A 19,300-nucleotide genomic window follows, 5' to 3' on the forward strand; every position below is an offset into this window, starting at 1 on the left:
TCCGTACATGCCTTATACAACAGCCATTTCCTTTCCTAATGCAAACAACTTGATCTTAACATTTGTACTGCTAAATTTTTTAAAGAAAACAAAATTACCCCCACATGAATACGATCTCTTACCTTATTTCTCTCAAGTGCATTCAGGAAATCCAAGTCTGTGGTGTCTGAAATCCCTCCGTGTAGGATAAGAACTTTGCTGTCAATTATAGTGGCGAGGGGAAGCCAGCTAAAGACGTCTCGCAAAAGACACAAAATCTGTTTCCCATGGTCCTGTAAAACATACTCTTACATTAGATCCTATTTCTGACAGATTCTATTGCTTCTAAGTTCAAGATTTTGCTGAAGTGTTTGCCACAGTCTATATGAACAGTTCTGTCCAGCTGACACACTAAACTGCAACACTGACAAACATATTCTGACATTTACTTTAGGGCCATCTGATTGTCTCTATAGCATTTTGTTTTTCTTTCATGTGCACCTCTTTTTGTGTTCTTGAGTCGCCTTATGGATGTTACTTATTTCATCCCATAGATCTCTGAGCCTAAAAGGCTAACACTTAAAATTGTTTTGTCAGTTATTCCACTGATAATCCAAAATAATTTCAACTACATTACTAAAGTAATTCTGTACTACACCTAAATAAACTGGTTGGAAGTTTCCTTGTTTACACAGGTTTCATTTTACATGTGCAAGACTACAAAGAAAATATAGGGGAAGGAGGAGGAATCTTACCTTGTACTTCCTTGAAACTTCGTTTGTGAAGCCATATCTGAAAATAGGACAACATCATGAACCGGTTTCCAGTGTGCCCCTTCTGCATGATTTTCTATAGTGTTTGCCAGGAGTTTTCTATCTCTCTTTTTCTCCTGCCCTTCTGCCTCACCTGTTTAAATGTGCTTTCTTCTGCTCTGTCTCAAGAATTGAGTTAAACTGATTTCTTGTACATACAAGAGATCAGGAACAGAATCCAGACCAATAATTATTAAGTGGCCTTCTTCCCATCTCAATGAAATAGCTTAGCAGTTTTACCTTTTAGATACCAGAAACAAATGTCAAAGGAACCTAACTGATGATGGGCAAAAACTCCCACAAAAGCTCCACAGAGTTTTTGTTCTATATCACTCAACCTTATTAGACAGGGTTGTCTATTATGTCTTTTCCCACAAGGGACAAGGATTTTGACACCTCATCCTTTTAACACCAAGATATCCTTGGTGCAAGGGGCATTTTCACAACACCCTAACTCCCAGCTTTCAAATTTACTGATGTGCAGCACTGCGAATCAAAACGCCCAGCAAAGAGCCATACACAGGAATGCATCTTTGCACTCCATGCCATCACAGACTTGGTTAATATTTTCCACTATTTTGAGTGGGAATTTTCCCATCTTGGAGATAAAATAACTGATCTTGTTTTATATTTGTTTTTTTAAAAAAATTAAGTGCTGAAAAAGGAAGTATCATGTGAAACTGATTCTCTTATGTGGATTATTAATAGGATTTGAACCTGGGCCTCTAACCCAGGTTTATGCCTGGGCTAAAGAGCACTACATTCTGTGTGCATGCGTCAAATAATAGAAGGGGTACAACAGGTTACCCACCAGTCAGTCACCGAAAGACTTAGTGGGGCGTCTGAGAATTGTAGGGACCAGGACTGAGGAGTTCTCATGTCTATGAGATTTTGTCTACAAGTCACACTTTCACTACAGCCAGAGACACTGGCAGTGCTCGCTCCCTTGGAAGTGCTGTACAGCTGAGTACAAATATCTGTGTTAGAAAACAGGGTCTCAGCTGTTCTTGCAATGGGGTAGATTGCCACCTAATGGACCTCCATGGTGTAGAAGCTAGGATATTTACCCACCCCTTGTGTTTGGGAAGCGACATCTTAGTCTAAAGTTAAGTGAAATATCAGCTCCTGGTTTACTGGTTCCATTATATTGCATGCTATTGTGTCTTTTCCTATGCTGCAGAAAAAACCAATGCTTTAACTAAAATATAATCCTTCCATCTGTCCTCTTTCCCCAGATTTGGTAGTCTGGAAACTGCCCATTGACTTCAATGGATTGTGATTAGGTCAGAGACAAGACATTACTCCCGTTCAAGTGCCTGTGTGTAATGAGGATGTTCTTTGCCCCCCTCACACATCTTGAAGAGTCAGAGCTACACCTCAATACATAATAAAACATTATTTCTGTTTTAGAGTGTCACAGTGGCTAAAGCAGCATTCAAAAGCGCCAACATTTCTAGTGAAAGGCCAGATACTCCCTCCCCCCAGCCGCCTAAAATCTACCTCAGGTTCATGATGTAGTCTTCATGGTTTCCTCTATTCAGGTGTAAATCATTGGGGTAGATAAGAAGAAATGCAAACAGAATTATAAGTATTTCCATAGAATTTTTCCCTCTGTCAACAAAATCACCATTAAAGACGTAACGGTTTTGTTCTGAAGGCAGACCATTCTGCAGAAGAAAACAAAAACAAGGACATTTAGAGATCCTTCTATGCTACTATAATAAAGGAAAGAGCATTTCAAATGAGATCACATTGCTAGAAAATCTGCAAAAAACCTGCACAATACAGAGATCTAAAATGCAGCATTTCTTTATTTCCACTGCTTAGAACAAAAAATCTCCGTATCAGACAACCTGTATGAGCCATCAGAGAAGAGATGACTTCTCTGACTGTTCTTATGATGCCATCTCTAATCCTTTCCTCTACCTATTAAATTAAATTGAAAGGGACCGATAGGAACATTATTCTTCTAATAAAATATACTTTTCTGTTAATGCAACTGCTGCCAGGAAGTTATGCACTCGCAAATAGAAAGGAGTCATTCATTTTGAATGGAAGACAAGAAATCCATGAAAAATGATCTTCTGACACAAGTCTGGAGATCCTTGAAAAGAACTTTTTTTTACACAGTAAGAAAATGGATTTCACATATTTACATTGTTTGCAGTGTATGCTTCTAAAACTCCTGAGAAAGACTGTAGTCCAGAGGACATCAAATCTTAATACAGAACTCTGAAGAACCTTGAATCCAGTTGCTTTAATCCTGAAAGAACTACTTGAATTTTACTGACGTTGTTGCACTTTGCGCCCGCCCAGGGCAAAGTTGTACTTGAATGCTCACAAACTTGAGAGGCTGTACATACAGGTATTTCTTACCTTATTTTTTCTGAAGCTATAGAGCAATGCTTTATTATGAATGGTAACTTATCAAAGCTAGTGTTGTGAATTGATGGTGTGTTTCATTAGATTAGTTATCAACATGTCAATGGGTGCCATCAGCTTACAGAAAGTACAGCAGCAATTATGTGTAGCTTCATCATTTCCAATCACGAGTATCAGAAATATTATTTCAATTTTGACTTGCCAGAAAAAGGAAACCTCTGTTTTCACAATCGGCATGCACAAGAATTATCAATAGAACATCTGTAAAATCATATTACAACTGTGGAAGCCACTCTTAACAGGTTTGGCAGCATTGCAAGACATCCCACTTCCTGAATATAGCCACCGTGTCAGTGTCCAGCACTTCCTATGTTCCTATGGCATTCCCTGGTGTACTGCCTTAGCAGGTTTATTGCAGGATGCATGATTTGGCCAGAGACTCAATCAAACGTTTAATTTGAATCCATTAGGAAATCTCTTTTTTGTCCCAGTGTCCTGCACTGTTATGTCAGGATGCAGTAGTGAATCCTGGTCTCTCGATTCCTACAGCAGCACAATCCTGACTGCTGTAAACACAGCTTGTCTGGCTTTTGCCATAGCCTCTCCCCAGCTCTCTGGAAGTTAACTTAGAGGAGGCGAGTGGTTGCTCTGTGCTCACAAGAGTGGCAATTTATGAGACTCTGCTAATGCAGTGGGTTGTAATCGTTTTAAAAAAGAAAGGACAGATTTCAGGAGTGGAACAGACAGGAGAGACTCAGCAGCAGCTCCTGGAAAGATGAATTAATAAAAGCTTTGCCTTAAAACATATAGGCATGTGAATCACCAGCAGATTGTCAGTATACACATAGCCACTCTGTAACTGCAGTCCTCATGGAAAGACAGAGCTACTGAGGCACTCTCCAGACTCTGTCGTTCTTCTTTTGGAAAAGCCTACCCACAACTCTTAAGTTTTAAATGAGAGTTTGTTTTGGACTTCCAACTTCAATGTGACATTTTAGTTTTGTTCCACACTCATGCAAAGCTTTTATTTCCTTTTCAGTGGTTTCGACCAACAATAAGAGCAAAACTAAAATAAAGGCTGTTGCAGCCTCTGACATGTCAAAGAGGCGACCAAGGCCCTCTAATGATTAGCAACTTGCTGCTGGGCATCATTACTGTATCTGCTGGGTTACTGATTAATTAACTTCCATTTGTCATTTGCATTCTCTACAGTTTCAGGCTATTTCTATCCATAGCATCCATTTAACAATCTAACTTAGCAATACATCATTTAAAATTCAAGGATTTCAAGGAATTTCAGGAAATGCTGTAATTTAATGGAGATGAACACAGGGACTCAATGAACCTTACAAACTGGCTATTGAGAAAGAAGTAATTATCTTAGCCTCACCCAAACCAGGTTTAAGAATTATACACACTATTACAACCAGCATTGTATCGATAAGCTGTAGATTGCTAGCTTCTGTGTGTTTGCTGTTGGCAGTTTGTAAAAGTGCGGTGATAAAAGTTCCCTGGACAGAGCCTCACGCTCAAGGCACCTGGTCTGCATGCAGGCCTCTGAAATGCTTCAGCAGCCATTTCAGCTCTGCCCGGCTCTGCGCAGACCTGAGATCACTACACTCTTCATGGCACTGTTTAGGATGGCACCCTCTTGTTTAAGGTTACGGGTGGTTCATACCAACTCGGAGGAAGAAATCCCTTCCAACTGAAACAGAGTTAGGGAAGCAGAAAAAAATGGATCCCAGAGGCTGGCTGGGTTCGCTGCTCAGCTGAGTAAACTGCTCAGAGGGGACAGAAAATACTGTGTCATTTAATTTGCTTCTAAATAACTAAGCAGCTCTATCATGTGCTCTCTATTTTCTCAACCACTTTGAAACGACAAAGTATGTGTCCATGTCATTCGGTTTGGTGGAAGGACTCCCCTAGAAGCTTAACAGAGAACGACTGGGGGTAAACTCTAGTGCCTGAAGTCAGTGGAAGTTTTGGCTCTGAATTTACTGAAGTCAGGATTTCGTCCTTGCTTTGAGTTTTTTTATCTTTGTAACATCCATTAGAGAGGGGAAAAAGAATCATCTTCTGTTTACTCCAAAAGAGTAAAATTCAGGCCGACTGCAGTTGTAAATATAACTATATCTGAGCATTTACCTTCAAAATAGTTCTTTGTCCCATTCCACGTCCTGTGTATGAAACCAATCTGTATCATACTCTTACTCCAGTTTCAAAAAGGAAGATTGTCTAATTAAAATAGCAGCTAAAAGACTGCAAGCCAAGGACCAGCTAAACGTAATTGATTGATTAATAAGAAAAGCAGAACTCTGTAAAAAGGTCTGATTACACTTCAACAGGCTTCAGGTATGCACTTGGGCAAAACAAGTTTCCATTCAACAAGTGTCAGATAAAGTGTAACAAAGTTGGAAGCAGGGGGGAAATTACATAATTTAAACACCTGGTTTAGCTCACTTCAGTCTCCTTTCAGTGCAGATGAATGTGTAAGGATCAGACACAAACCCTTTCGCCCGGAAAGCTAAAATCAAAGACAGTATCTGCTAAATGAAAGGTGGTGATTCATGCTAAAGATAAATGTGAAACTAAATATAGGAAATTTCCTGCATCTTCAGTTAAATAGACAATTGTGGAAAAGATAGCCTGGAGCTTCATTTTTTTCACATCAGTAGAACAGAGCTATGTTTTTTTAACATTAAAAAGTGAGCAGCTGTTCAAGGATATGTAAAGGGTGCCCAAGGTATTTCCATTTTGTGCAGTCTATGTGATTGCTTCCAAGACTTAAAAAGCTTTTAAACAGATAGCACTCTTTTGTGTTTCCTGTAAACAAGTAATAATAAAAAACACTTTGCGGGTATCAATGGAAGGCCTAAATGACAGCTTCTGCATTTTTTCTGGAGGGCCACAATTATCCATGGTGTAGTGTTACATCAGAAACTAAGTTAGCTCCTGATTTTAGAAGACTTTAGTCAATATGGAGTATAAAACAGTGGCAGGACTTTGGAGACATTGCAAGGAACCCTCTTAAGTTTTGGTTCATGCTCCAGTTCAACATTCAGGAAGAGAAAGATCTCCTGGATCTCCTCCTTCACTGTGTGCAGGAGGATATGGAGAAGGAAAAGCTATAACAAAGACACCATTCAAATTGTTCCAGCATTTGTGCGTGTGGTACATGCACACCGCATCTACAGTTCTAACAGTGATAAATCTATCAGACATAAATACGTGTTCTTAACAACAAGTCATGAAGAGAAAACACTACATCACAGACTGCCTACTTACCTTATAGAATATCAGCAAAAGATCATCCAGGTTTCCATGCAAATCTCCTACAGGAAACAAAAACACAATTTTCTTTTTTTTTTTTTTTTTAATTTTCTTACAGAGGAGGAAAAAACTGGAATTATAAAACTGGAATTAGTTAGTCCTAACAAGTTTTTCCCCATGTTTTCCTTAGTAGTTTGCCTTGTATTAGGATTAGTTTCATTTTAAGGTACATGCTGAAGCTGCTTGTAAAATCTAGCAGTTGAATACTTAAAAAGAGTATACAATTGTCTTGCACAAAGATTTTGTCTTTCCAGCTGGATCTGAAGACCAGACCAGTCACACAGCCAAAGGTTCACTCAGGGAAATGGGAGTAAGATGAACAAACAAATTATGAACCTGAAAAACAGAAACTGTCACTAAAAGACATTTAGAAACATGATAGACTTCTACATACTAACAGGTTTAAATTTACTAAGTAGCCCACTATATACAGCACAATTGAACATCTGTTTGATTCAGGGCCAGGTTTTGATTACTACAGGCAGGATTTGATGGAGAGTGCAAAGAACCATCCATGCTTGTCTGCCTCAGTGCTAAGGCCACAGGAATGACAGATTTGGCCCTTTCCGAGGGGTCTATTTTGGAACAGGCAAGGGGATTTCACCACAACACAAAGGATCGCTGCAGCATAGCTCCCCTCTGCATATGACTGAATTCATGCTCACAGAACCAACCTTCTCACATCTGTGACTCACCACCACAAAGCCACAGAACGGTTTCAAAACATTTCTTGTGATAATATGCTTTCACCACCAATGAGTAGGAAAGAAGTGACATTTTTACCCTGTCTACATGTTTTCTGTCCCACTTTTTATTAATTATGAGCCTGATGAAGTCATTCTAAGGAGTCCTTCAGGCTATGATAGATTTTCATCACGTATGTGGATGCAAACATTTCAGGTGTGTATTTAATCTGCATTATTAATTTGAAATTAAAATAAAATGGAGAGAGAGGGATACTTTATTTTACGGAAATCAACATTTTGGACCAATTATGTCTAAAAGTTGCTCATTCATCTTTTGCAGAGGAACTTTCTGGTTACAAAAGCTAGTAGTTTCAATGGCAGGAAAGGGACCCCTTTAGATGCTGCTTACATAGTGCAAATGCAATACAAACATGAGGAGGTACGTTTTGCTTAGTAAGAACATGCTGTGTAGTGAACAAGTATTAATCCATGCTTCCTTGGTTTGGAGAGAGGTTTTGTTGGTTTGGTTAACAAATTATTGGTTATATAAAACCTCATTTAAACAAACCCTTTCCTGGCAATCCAAGTAGGTGTGTAACCACATTTTAAAAAACATCATTTGTTTTGCATGTGTCATAGTGCCCTTCCTTATACCACTTTACTATTACACACAGCACACACTGCTAGCTGTCAAGAGTTAATGTCACCATTACTGTTCTGTTTTGCAGCTACTGTGTTCTGTGGCAAGTCAGGATACTGCATCCCTTTATCCATAATTTACAAAAGCATAACAAAATAGATGGACAATGAGCTCTTAGTTCTTTACCTTGTGACACATCACATTGTTCTGTGAGACTAATTTGTTAGTTGTATAAAGATTGATCCATCTTCTTGGGTCCCTTTAGAAATGAGGGTTTATTATAATTTCAATTTATTCTAGATAGTCATGCTGTCAATGAAAGGTCTTGTTTGCCACCCCCTATTAGGCCTTCATTAAAATCATTACTGAGTAGATTATGATGCTAAAGTCTTTTTCTCAGTAAGAGGAGAAAGTGGTGAGACTTGCAGCCAGTGATCAAAATACTTGGTGGCATCTTAGAGATGGAAGTGCAGGAATATTTAAGCTACACTGCAGTGTTGGCTGAATTAATACTGACTCATTCAGAAATGTTTGAGAAAAGGAAAGCGGAGGTGAGGGACTTTCTTAAAATATACTTACTGTGACTCAGGAACCTTATTTTTTTTGGTTTGTTCCAATTTATGCATTTGTGGGGGAAAAAAAAAAGACGAAAAAAAAAGCATCGAGAACTTTCTTGTAATGGCAACATTTGGAAATGTCTGTATCATTCTCTAACCACTTAGAATATCAGCCTGTAGCCCAAAGCAGTTATCTCCTCTGGCACCTTACCACAGACAGTTATCTCCTTGGAGTAGGAAGTTGAAAGATGGGTGATATTTGGCATCTCTTTGAGAACCTTCCTAGTTTCACATAGTAGCTGCAGTACGTAGCGGGCATGAAGCAGCTGTGAGAAACAAATGCAGGGAGAAAAGGGAGACTTATTAGAAGTAGCAATATGTCTGTCTGCTTTATTAATATCAGACACGTATTGCCAAGATTATTTATACTCTAGACCTCCAGACATGATTACAGGCTCTATGGTTTAGTGCTGGGAATTAGGAGCATTCGTAGCTTTGCACTTGCTTCCCAGTGAATGGATATAGAGCCCTTAACGAACTTGCTTTACATATTTTCCCATTTTATTTCTAGTGTACTGTTTCCACTCTTCCCATCTACAGAAAGGATAAGAGATTGAGTAATACAGCACTCAGAATCATTGCATAAGGTCATCTATTCAAAGTAACTGGGGAAAAAAAAAAAATGTAGTTCTATCTGTGAGTAAAAAAAAAAAAAGAAAAAAAACCCCAGAAACAAAACCACAAACCAACCAAAAAAACCCCAAAGGCCATAAATGATATTTCAGCAAATTGCAAAAATAATGAGAGGGAAAATCCAGCAAGGGTTGCCTTGTTAAGAGTTATCTTCCTGTTTGCTGTGAAGATGTTATGAGAATGCAACATTGAAGCTTCTGGTCTTCTCTGCTAATGCTTTTTATGATAATTTTGTCAGTCAGTGATTTTTAAGGCTTTTAATTCAAACACAGCTCTGAGGAAGTTTGGTAGAGGAGATAGATGAGGTACAGACTGACTTTAAGTTTCATGTTTTTAAAGCAAACAAAAAAGGCCAATTACATAAAATAATTTTCTTAATAAAATGCCAACCATAATAAGAAAAGAGAGAGCTGACAGTAAGGTGAAGTCTGGGTGGGCTCACTTATCATGCACTTTACATTTTGCTACTTTTCAGATGAGCCTCCACAGAAAATTACAGAAACACCCCCCCCCCCCCATTGTTTAGTAAATTGAAAAACAAGATAGACCCTTACCCTTTATATAGTCTACATTGTTAAGCACAAATGACCACAAGTTCAAACAAAGCTGTGCCATGTAATGCCTCCCTGCCCCACCCTCATCTTGTAAGAGGGCAGCAAAGGGGCTTGCTCAGAACACAGAGAGAGAATCAGCAACAGCCTTCTCAGTGCCTTGGCAGCTGCAGAGAGCAAGCTCCTGAGATTTATGCTATCACCCTGTTCCGCTACATTAGCAATGCTTTATATTCAGTCTTCCATTATGGTGGAGTCTTGCACACCGGAATGAGGTGATTAACCCTTGCACCTCAATTCCTCTAAAAAGGGGGGGGGGGGGGAGAGAACGACACAAGGAGCACTTTTAACCCAGAAAATGATGATAACTAGTTCCTAGGTTAGCTTAGGACACCTTCCCCAGTCCTGCACCCTCACTGATAACCCCTGCCTAGCAGCTGCTAAGGGTTCGCATTTCATGATCACTGCAATCTCAACGCTAGAAGAGGAGGTCCCCACTAGTCCCTGCCCCCTCCCCAGTGCTGTCTCTGTCGGTCATTCAGCAAAGTAGTGAATCAAATCTGGGAGCTAGTCTGGCTGAGAAATGACTGCTTTTGATTCTGTTGTGTTGGCTTCCAGCCAGATCGGTTTCCCAAGACAGCACACCATGTACCTGTATGATCACATGGGGCTAGCAGGAAAGGGTAATGGGATGGAAAGGAAGGGAGAAATATCTCCTTGGGCACCAGTTTAGCCTTACATTGGATTCGACTGATTGTGGAGCTACACCTTGACAGAGTTGTAAAATAAGTAAAAAGAAATCAAACTAGTTGCAGCTTACCTGTTCATTCCTGAAAGCATGAAGAAGAGCATTGGCATCTTCAACAGTAAGGGGGAATGAGAGTCGTGGTCCATAATAGGAGTCTGGAACATCAATCTTGTTTTCAAATTCTGTTAAACATAAGCCTTCATCCACCACCTGAGAAACACTAGGGCTGGTGAAAATGTGAGAAACTGGAACAAGAGGGAAGAAAAACAACAATGTAGAAACTCCACCAGTCCCCCACAGGGCCGTAACAGCATGACCAGAACCAGTTGAATGTAACTGATGCTTTACTTGCTGCAGTATTACAGTGGCTAACTCCTGCCTTGTATAGTAGAAGAGCTCCAGGTCTCCCCACATTGTTTCACAATACTAAAAACAAACAAACAAACAAAAATCCCTCCAAAACAAGTCAACCCAACCAAATGAAAAAATAGGCAAAAACTCTGTCCCAACAGCCAGTAGCTGTGGTCAGGATGCAAAACATTTTGCACTGAAGTTGTGGAGCAATCTGCTCTCATAGGTAATCAGAAACATAACCTGTTACAGACTTCCTTCTCCTTTCTTCTCCCACAAAGCAAGGAGATTCAAAGTCATGGCTGATCATTCAACGGCCATCCTCTGTTTAAAGTTCAATATTACACTTTTAATACAGGTTTTAAAGATTCACTTTTATTGCTTTTATTTTCTACATAAAGTTTTTAGGCTAAATGCCAGCAGGTCAGTGATTATTTAAAAAGTCATCAACAAAATCCTATTTATTCACAGTGGATTGCAAAGCACTCCATTCTGATACAACTAGGAGACAATGCCAGCTTTTGGTTGGCTGCCATAAAACCATTGGATGAAATAAAGTAAACAAAAACACAGTGGTAAAAGTAGAGCATAGCTTCTAATTTTCCTGGAACATGGAGAAAGCAGGAACACTGCTAATTGCTTCAATCTGATATTTTCTTGACATAACCTTGAAATGTAACTGAGTGAACAGTAGATTTCAGTGGTTTTTTCTTGCAGTTTGTCTTTATCTTATATCCTACTAAAAAGAGAGAACCAGACCCTAGAGGACAGTGTTCTGGCAGGTGCTGTTGCAGAGTTACTCTTGTGAGATGATTGTTGTAAACACTTTTTGCTGGGCTACAGGTAAGTTTTCTGTAACCTTGATTAGATGCAACTGGAAATAAAAATGTATTATTTATTGCTGGAGGAATACCTGTGGCTGTGACTCAAAACTCACAGCAGCCAAAACCGACATGTGGCCTCATAAGTTATGAGATTCATAAAGGCCAGCTTGTCTTGTAACTGGATAAAATCCATATTAAAGAAATAAATAGATAAAAATACACTTTTTATCAGCTCTGAATTACAAAAACCCCTTTTGTTATTAGCTCTTCTGCTGTGAGCTGCTTAGCACATTCAGTGTACAGCCATGTAAATGGATTAAGGCATCAAGTAACAGCAAGGTGCTCAGGGTTCACTGTTTCCACCAAGTACAGTCTGATTTGCAGTCTTCCGCCACAATTACAGCTTTGTCTGCCCCAACGCCAGAACGTCACCCATGGACTGAAACTGCTAGTTCCCACATACTGATCAGCCAAGCACATCTGCACCAAGTCTCGTCCCAGCTCTAGCAGCAGGTCTCTGGATGGCATCTCCCTCTTGTGCCCTACCTCTCAGGAAGTAGGTGGCTGCAGACCACAGAGCCAGTTCCTCAGACCAGCCGAATTCCTCATTGCTTGCCTGTTCTGGCCAGAGGCTCTCCTCATCTGACACAGACTCCTTCAGAGTCAGTGGTCTTCTCAGCATTTCAAGCCGGGCAGACACCTGCCCATGCCTGCTCCTACTCCAACCCTCCCTTCCTGCATGTAGCAGGCTACCCTTCCCTTTACCTCTGAACATGAACCTGCCTTCCTTGCAGCCTTGCTTCTTTTTTGGCATATGCCCAGACTGAGAAACCCAATCTCCTTCCCTGTAGGGCATATCTCTGCAAAGTACACCCCATTTTCCACTTCTGGATGAGTCATCAAAAGCCAGTCATGGTCATTAGCCTTAGAGTGCGCTCACATCTCCTCAGGCAGTCTTTCAGCTGTCAGAGGAGTCAGTAACGGATGCCCTAATGCAGCCTGGGGATTAGTGTGCTGGCCGATGCGTACCCCAGCTCACCGCAAGCCCCATGCAGGACTAATTCTGAAGGATTCAGCACCCTTCTCATTTTAGTCATCTTCTAGTCAAAGGTGTCAAGGCTCATTCAGTCCATATTGAAAGACAGGAATGAAAACTCTCAACATGCCTAGTTCAGGCACCCATCTTAAGACAGAATGAAATACCCTCTGCCAGTATCTGCATCTCTCCACCAACTACAGAAAGCACAGGGAATGACCTGCTTTGTACTCTGACACTAGAGGTCTAGCCCAAGCTCACTGAGTTGAGCCTTCGCTATTAGCAGACCCCGTACAACCACCCTACAGGACAATAGCCATATTCCATGTTAAACAGAAAAGCCCAGAGTTACGTGGAGTCAGTTTGGCCACAGAAAGTCTGGGGACCTGGTTCTCCTGACAAGACCACCTCGCCATGGGAGTTGTTCAAGGCAAGTCAAAGACGCCACTGCCAAGGATGTATTCACTATCAGGGTAACAGGGAATCAGCTACTTCTGCAGCTCTGAAATAAGCTCTCTGTTCTGCCAGCATCCATGCACCTTCAGACTAACCATTGGGGTGCCTGAGAGTACCTCTGACTCCTGAAGAGTGCTCTTACATCTGCCAGATACTGATCCCCAGCCATCAGGTCAAAGGCAGATGGACCTTGAGCCCCCTAAGAGGATGAAGATTTCTATAAAACTCCAAACATTTATTCCTTCACTCCGTTCCTGGCGCTGTAAGCTGCAAGCAGCTGTGAATTATTCCCCACTGCAAGAATCACTCTATGCAAAAAGCCGTGGAAGGGTGTTAATGCTGTAAGGGAGGCATCATGGGCAGTGAAACTGCACGAAACAGCACTTTTTTTTGTTCCCTTTTGAAGGAAGGCACCAGGAGGTGTGGCTCCTGCCCTGGTGACCCTGAGAGGCACAGCCAGGGGTGCCTTGGGCTCCCAGTCCCACCACTTTGCCCAGAACATGTTTGCAGCCTTCTCACCCTCAATACGCCCACAAAAGAGTGAGTAAATGGGTCACCTTTTGCTGCAAAAGCAGTTTCCAGCTTTCTCTGACCAGAGATCTTTCAGCTGAAAGGCTGAGTAGGTATGCAGATTTTTTTGGGGAGGGAGGGAGAAGTGTACGGTGGAAAAGTTTTTAATTCTTACTTTGCACAAACCCTTGGAAAATAGCCTTTAATCAGAAGCAGAACAAGAACAAGACACACAGCTATATAATATCCCAATCACAACTTAAACTGCACTGACATCTTAAGCAGGATGAGAGGATGAAAAAAGCTTCAGGGTACAACACAGGGTACAACAGATAAACAATCACATCAAAAGCACTACTGTGTTAATGAGATGGTGGCTGCTTTCTTTCTTTGAAAAATATATTCTCAAAAAGCAAATTAAAAAGAGGAAAGTGACAAGATGAATAATGGAGACTGAGTGGTTTATAATGTAAGGAAAAACACATCACAAAATCTTCAGGTAGCCTTCTCATCACATACTGAGAAGAACAGGCAACATATTCTCTGGTAAGAATATTATATGCTGTCTTCTTGGAGAGGGCTTTTGAACCATATGCTATCACTCTAAGTTAAGTGAGCGCACACTGATGAAAAAAAAGCCAGAGAATCGTGCATTTTAGAAAATGCTTGGGAATAGCAAAGCCAATTTGAAGCCTCTCTGCTTGTTATGTTTACACTCACCATGGCTCACATCTTAAAACCATGATTCAGCAGAACTGGAAGCAGTTCATTAAGAATCACTTTATTTGGCACTGATTTTGCTTAAATCAGTGGGGCTAGCATGGGTGCTGCAAAGGTCACTTAGACTGCAAAGGGCAAGCAATCGAGAGCTTGAAGTAAAGAATGCACACAGCCAGTAGTTGGACAAACACAGCCACAAACTACAAAACACAAATTTGATATGCAAATTCTCAAGAAAACCCCTAAGTCAGCTCCTTTGCATAGGTGTCCCAGGCCATCTCTCTATTAAACATGTACCTTACAGAATCTTTCTGTTTCTTTTTGGGTTCTGGTATCTGTAACACAGGGTGTTAGAAAGGGGGAAATAACAAACCAAGACAAAAATAAAGCCTTTGGAGCAGTTACCAAGCCTTAAGAACTTCAGTCCTAACAGACGAAAGTTTTAAGCAAGACAAACGGGAGCTTTACCATAAGCCATACACTTTATCCCATGTTTCAGCCTTAACCATGTACCAACTCCCAATGTCTGCAAGACCAAGAAACAGATCACCCACGCAGTGGTGACGAGGGGCAGCCCACAGTACCCTCCGCCCCTCCCTGTGCACAGGTGGGGCCTGCATCTCCACCTGCCCACGGACAGCCTATGCCTGTAGCAGTGTGCTCTGTACCCAGCCATGTCCTGCGCCCTAGCAAGTCGTCTGAGGCACCTCACTCACCTTTGTTCCTTCTGTCAATAGATACAGTTAATAAAGGTGGATAAATCATATCTACAATGAGCAGCTGTAAAATTCCCTTTTAATATTATAATGAAAATAGAGATTAACACTATTTTTCCAAATCTCAGACCTAGTGCTACTATTTTCTTTCCCACTCAGGTGGAAAAGCTGAACTGAGGTGCGCTATCAGCATGTAGAAGAAGAAGATGAAGTGAGCAGCGTCTGATTTTCTTTGAGTTTGACAATTCCTTCCCAGGAAGTTAAATGACTAAAGCAGATTTTTTTGCAGAATACAGTGGTAATGGAAAAAATCAAAGGAAGGACTATTGTATCATCTGCCTTGGCTTTGGAGCAAGGCTCAAACATAATTTCTTTTTCTGCAGAGCACAGACAGCATTAGGCACTCTAAAGTATTTAAGAGAGAAAAATTGCTATTTCTAATGGTTGTCATTAGAACACCAAACCACTTACGGTTTTGATGGTGGTTTTACCCTGCTATCAAAGTGTCTTGTGCAAATTTTAATTGGAATAACCTGTGGCTGGACCAGATGAAAGAGAAAGCACATTCTCTTGTAATTCAATAAGAAGGGGACAGCCTCCTTTTTAACTCCGCTGGGATGAGATCTATTCAATTTGTTCAGGGAAGTCATGTTTGTTTTCTGGACTTAGGAAGTCACTTTCAGTCTGTCCTTCTGTTGAGCTTGACCTCAAAAGTAAGTTTTGTCCAAGGATCCCAAAATACTTCAAAAATTAAAGGTTATTCTTTGAATAACTGAGCTTTAATTGAGATGGTTTCTAAAGATTTATCTCCAGCACTTTAAATTTATTTCATTTTTAATCATTCACATACTGATACATGTTTTGCAGCGAAATCTAGAACAAATTAAACTAAAAAGTGGTCCAGGACTGCTTCAGGAAAAAAAGAAGAAGAGGAGCAACCTCTTTGAAGGCAACCTCTTTGATTACACCTGCCCTAAACCAATTAGACACATTCTTTCTGGATAATCACATCTCATAGTTCAAGAAAACATGCATAGAAAGCTGTAAAAATTGGAGTCAGTAAGACCGCCATGAGAACAGCTTAAGGGCAGTAACATCTAAGAAAGCACTCTGAGCACCTCTGAGTATTCTCCTAAGGACAACAGGTATCTGTCCTCTCTTACATCTTGGCTCACTGAGTAGATATCGAGCAGGATCAACACTTACAGAATCAAATTCTTATTACAGTATTTGGGAAATCAAACCTCAGCCCCAGCACGTGCCATAGGCTGTAAACATCACAATGAAAATTAACTTTCCTCACATCAGGTTTTTCAAACAGAATCTCCATATTACTTTGATTTTTATCCTTACCTGAATCAGGATGAGTACAGTGATCCAGCATGAATGTAAAAAAGTTGGATAGCTGAGTACAGAAAAGAAAAGAACAAACACACACTGATCAGTTTACAGGATCCAACAAGCATTAACATTCTCTTTCCTTACTCAATTCCTAGCAATTTCCCATTTAGGGGGATCTAAGACACATGTTCCCATAGCATCAGCCTACAATAATGACACAACTTGTGTCCTACTAGAAAAATGGCTTACTCCTTTCCTTCTTTGCTATGAATTAGCAGATTGACACTATATGAATATATGCAAAGTTCCAGGGCTGTATCAATGCTGCTGACATTTTTGGGTGTAATTCATCTTGCCCATCACGCAGATTGTTTGCCTAGACTTCCTTTGTAGTCAATAGAAAGAAACTGATACAATGCACTGAACTGACTTTAAACGCTGATGAACAGAAAGCCCTAGAAGTTCCTAATTCCCTGTATTGACCCTAAAGGAAGCCTGGGCTGACATGCTGAGACATTGATATCTCTGTCGCACATATCTTGCCTCACAGACACGGTTAAGATCACCCATAGTGGGATGACCTGCAATCCCTGGCTAACAGAACTGTATCTAGGAACCTCTAACCTAGGTATGGTTGTACGGGCAGAACGGTGTCCTGCTGCTTACATCGTTATATATATACACACCCATATACACAACTTAATTAGTTCATGTGTGAGGCAGGGAAGCAGTTTTATTACACAGGACGCAGCTTTGTAGGTAGAAATAACCACATACCCATTTTGTTTGTGCAACTTCAGTCCTCTGGGGATAACATAACTGCTTGTACAGGAAGAATTGAAGATTACAAACCTGTAGTTGATCTTGCTCATCAGCATATTCGATTGACTGAAAGATACTCAGAGAATAGCGGCGCCTCATCTCTAGCCGGGCCATTGTAAAGCGGTACCAATTCTGGATGAGGATAGCAGCTCTAATGACTGTCAAAACAGAAAGCAATGGAGCACACATGGATGCAGTGTAATCTACAATGAAAACACACATGCTACCTTTGCAGAATTTTGCAGAGAGATGACAAATTCAGTCTATTGCGCACAGTCGACATTAAGATGAAGCTCTGTAAAACTGAGGCTTAAAAAGTGTTTTCTGATAATGAATACATGATGAATTTACTGTTTCTGTCTTCGGGGACAGATCCCAAACTAGATGACTTGCTCAGGCCTATATTGTTAGAAACCTTCCCCATTTCATTGTCCCAAAGACAATACCCATGTAAGAAGTCAGCCATGTTCAGCTGATGGGCAGTATGTGGGGTTTGGGAAGATAAGGAAAGAAAGAGCAGTTTGGCCTACCAACAAAGTGTATTTCTTTACCAACCTGCAGTAAAAAGCTTCAGACTGCAAGCTGTAATATGAGCATCGTGTAATGACAGAGTTTGTAGCAGCCTCTTTTAACAGAAAGTTTTTGCCTGCACAGCAGTATCAGCAAGCCAGCAAAATTCAAACCTTAGGATAAAATGTTAACAAATGGTATTGAAGGGCAGAATAGATGCTTAAATAGTTACTTAAATAGACACACGAAAAGGCACACAGCTATATCTTAGACTAGCGTGGTGAACAAAGGAACACCCACCCCAAGAATTCAACGGGACGTGTCAGAAGACTATTTTGGACTATGTACAGAATTCACATCCCACTCAGCACTTTAAGAAGTTGTGTCTACTCTTGTCCTGGAAATTTCAGTGAAGGACAGTCTCCAAGACTACAGCCTAGGGTGAAGGGCCTGCTGCCTACAGGCCCCAGTCACGCCACAAACAGATCACATTCCCTTAGCTGCTCAGATAAAAGTTTATCAAGCAGAACAACATCTGGTGGCACAAAGAGGTCCTGGGGTGGGCACTGCCCTGTGGGGAGAGCTCCTCACACCTATGTCAAGCAGTTAGTGCTACGTGAACAGCGGCCATCAGTGAGAGCTGTGCAGGAGGACAGGAGCTCCTGGAGCTGATGCCCACCTGATGCCTCCCCACCACGCTGCAATCCCCCCTGCTACTCCTGGTACCCAAAGGGCAGCAGCTCTCAGGAGCTGGGGTGTGAAACATGGGTGGCAGTAGCACTGCCAGCAGGAAGACAAGAGGAAAGGCGGGCAGACGTGCCCTCAGCATTACAGGTGATCACTGCAGCTCCGACAGACCTGGAGGGAGGAGTGAAAGCAGAAGGCTGGAGGGACTGTGCTCAGCCTGAAATAACCATGAGCTTGGGAGAGGAGGAATAGATGAGCTCAGCAGTAACTTCTGCTGTTTCACAGAGCTGTGATTCTCTAGTGCTTTAAGGATGCTCAACCAGAAAGATCAACTAACTTTGAGAAAAGCGTTCCTTGGTCACTTGTTAACTGTTTTTTAAGATCAGCTAGAGAGGAATAAGAACTTTCATATACTTAGGGCATATGTAAGTATGGATTTATCATCCAGACCATTTACTATACAAAATCGTAACAAAATGCAGCTACTGCCTTGAAGATGTGGCAGCTGAAATAATGGCAAATTCAAATCCAGTCATTTGCTGAAATTATGGTCAGAAGGGGACTATGTATTAACATGCTTAGCCCTACAGAGCACTAACAGGGGTGGTCAAGAGGCATTATATGCATTGCTGCGTAACAGTGAGAGGAAGACAGAGAGCAGGGGTATTGGATCCTGCACCTGTCCCAATGCAACCACATTGCCACCACCATATTCTTGCCTGGCAACAAAAAACAGAGTAAGGTAGAAGGCTGCTCTCAAGAGATGTCACATTTACTCACTTAAAGTTGAACATAATTCTTTCTTGACTGGTTTCTTACCTCTTTTTCCCTACCTCTTTTTCCCTGTACTCTCAACAGGATACCAGTAAATAAGTAGACAGGGCCAGAAATGTCAAGCCTTTGCCTCCAGCCCTGCAGCTAACACTTCAAGGAGTTTCCTGAGGAACTC

The 19,300-nt window shown here is 41.1% G+C and overlaps 1 protein-coding gene across 3 annotated transcripts in view; it reads right to left on the minus strand.

Moving 5' to 3' along the window:
- PPEF1 (protein phosphatase with EF-hand domain 1) overlaps positions 1–19,300 on the minus strand; it is a 42,240-nt gene that overhangs the window by 8,811 nt on the left and 14,129 nt on the right. For all 3 annotated transcript variants that reach the window (XM_072852622.1, XM_072852631.1, XM_072852641.1), the window contains exons 3-10: positions 17,185–17,312; positions 16,345–16,396; positions 10,451–10,623; positions 8,598–8,712; positions 6,459–6,505; positions 2,292–2,458; positions 735–771; positions 123–272 (exon numbers count right to left, since the gene is read on the minus strand). In XM_072852622.1, coding sequence (XP_072708723.1) covers positions 123–272; positions 735–771; positions 2,292–2,458; positions 6,459–6,505; positions 8,598–8,712; positions 10,451–10,623; positions 16,345–16,396; positions 17,185–17,312 — 869 coding nt within the window. The remainder of the gene's footprint in view (positions 1–122; positions 273–734; positions 772–2,291; positions 2,459–6,458; positions 6,506–8,597; positions 8,713–10,450; positions 10,624–16,344; positions 16,397–17,184; positions 17,313–19,300) is intronic.

The sequence above is a fragment of the Ciconia boyciana genome, chromosome 1 (assembly GCF_034638445.1).
Source record: "Ciconia boyciana chromosome 1, ASM3463844v1, whole genome shotgun sequence".
Taxonomy (NCBI): Eukaryota; Metazoa; Chordata; class Aves; order Ciconiiformes; family Ciconiidae; genus Ciconia; species Ciconia boyciana.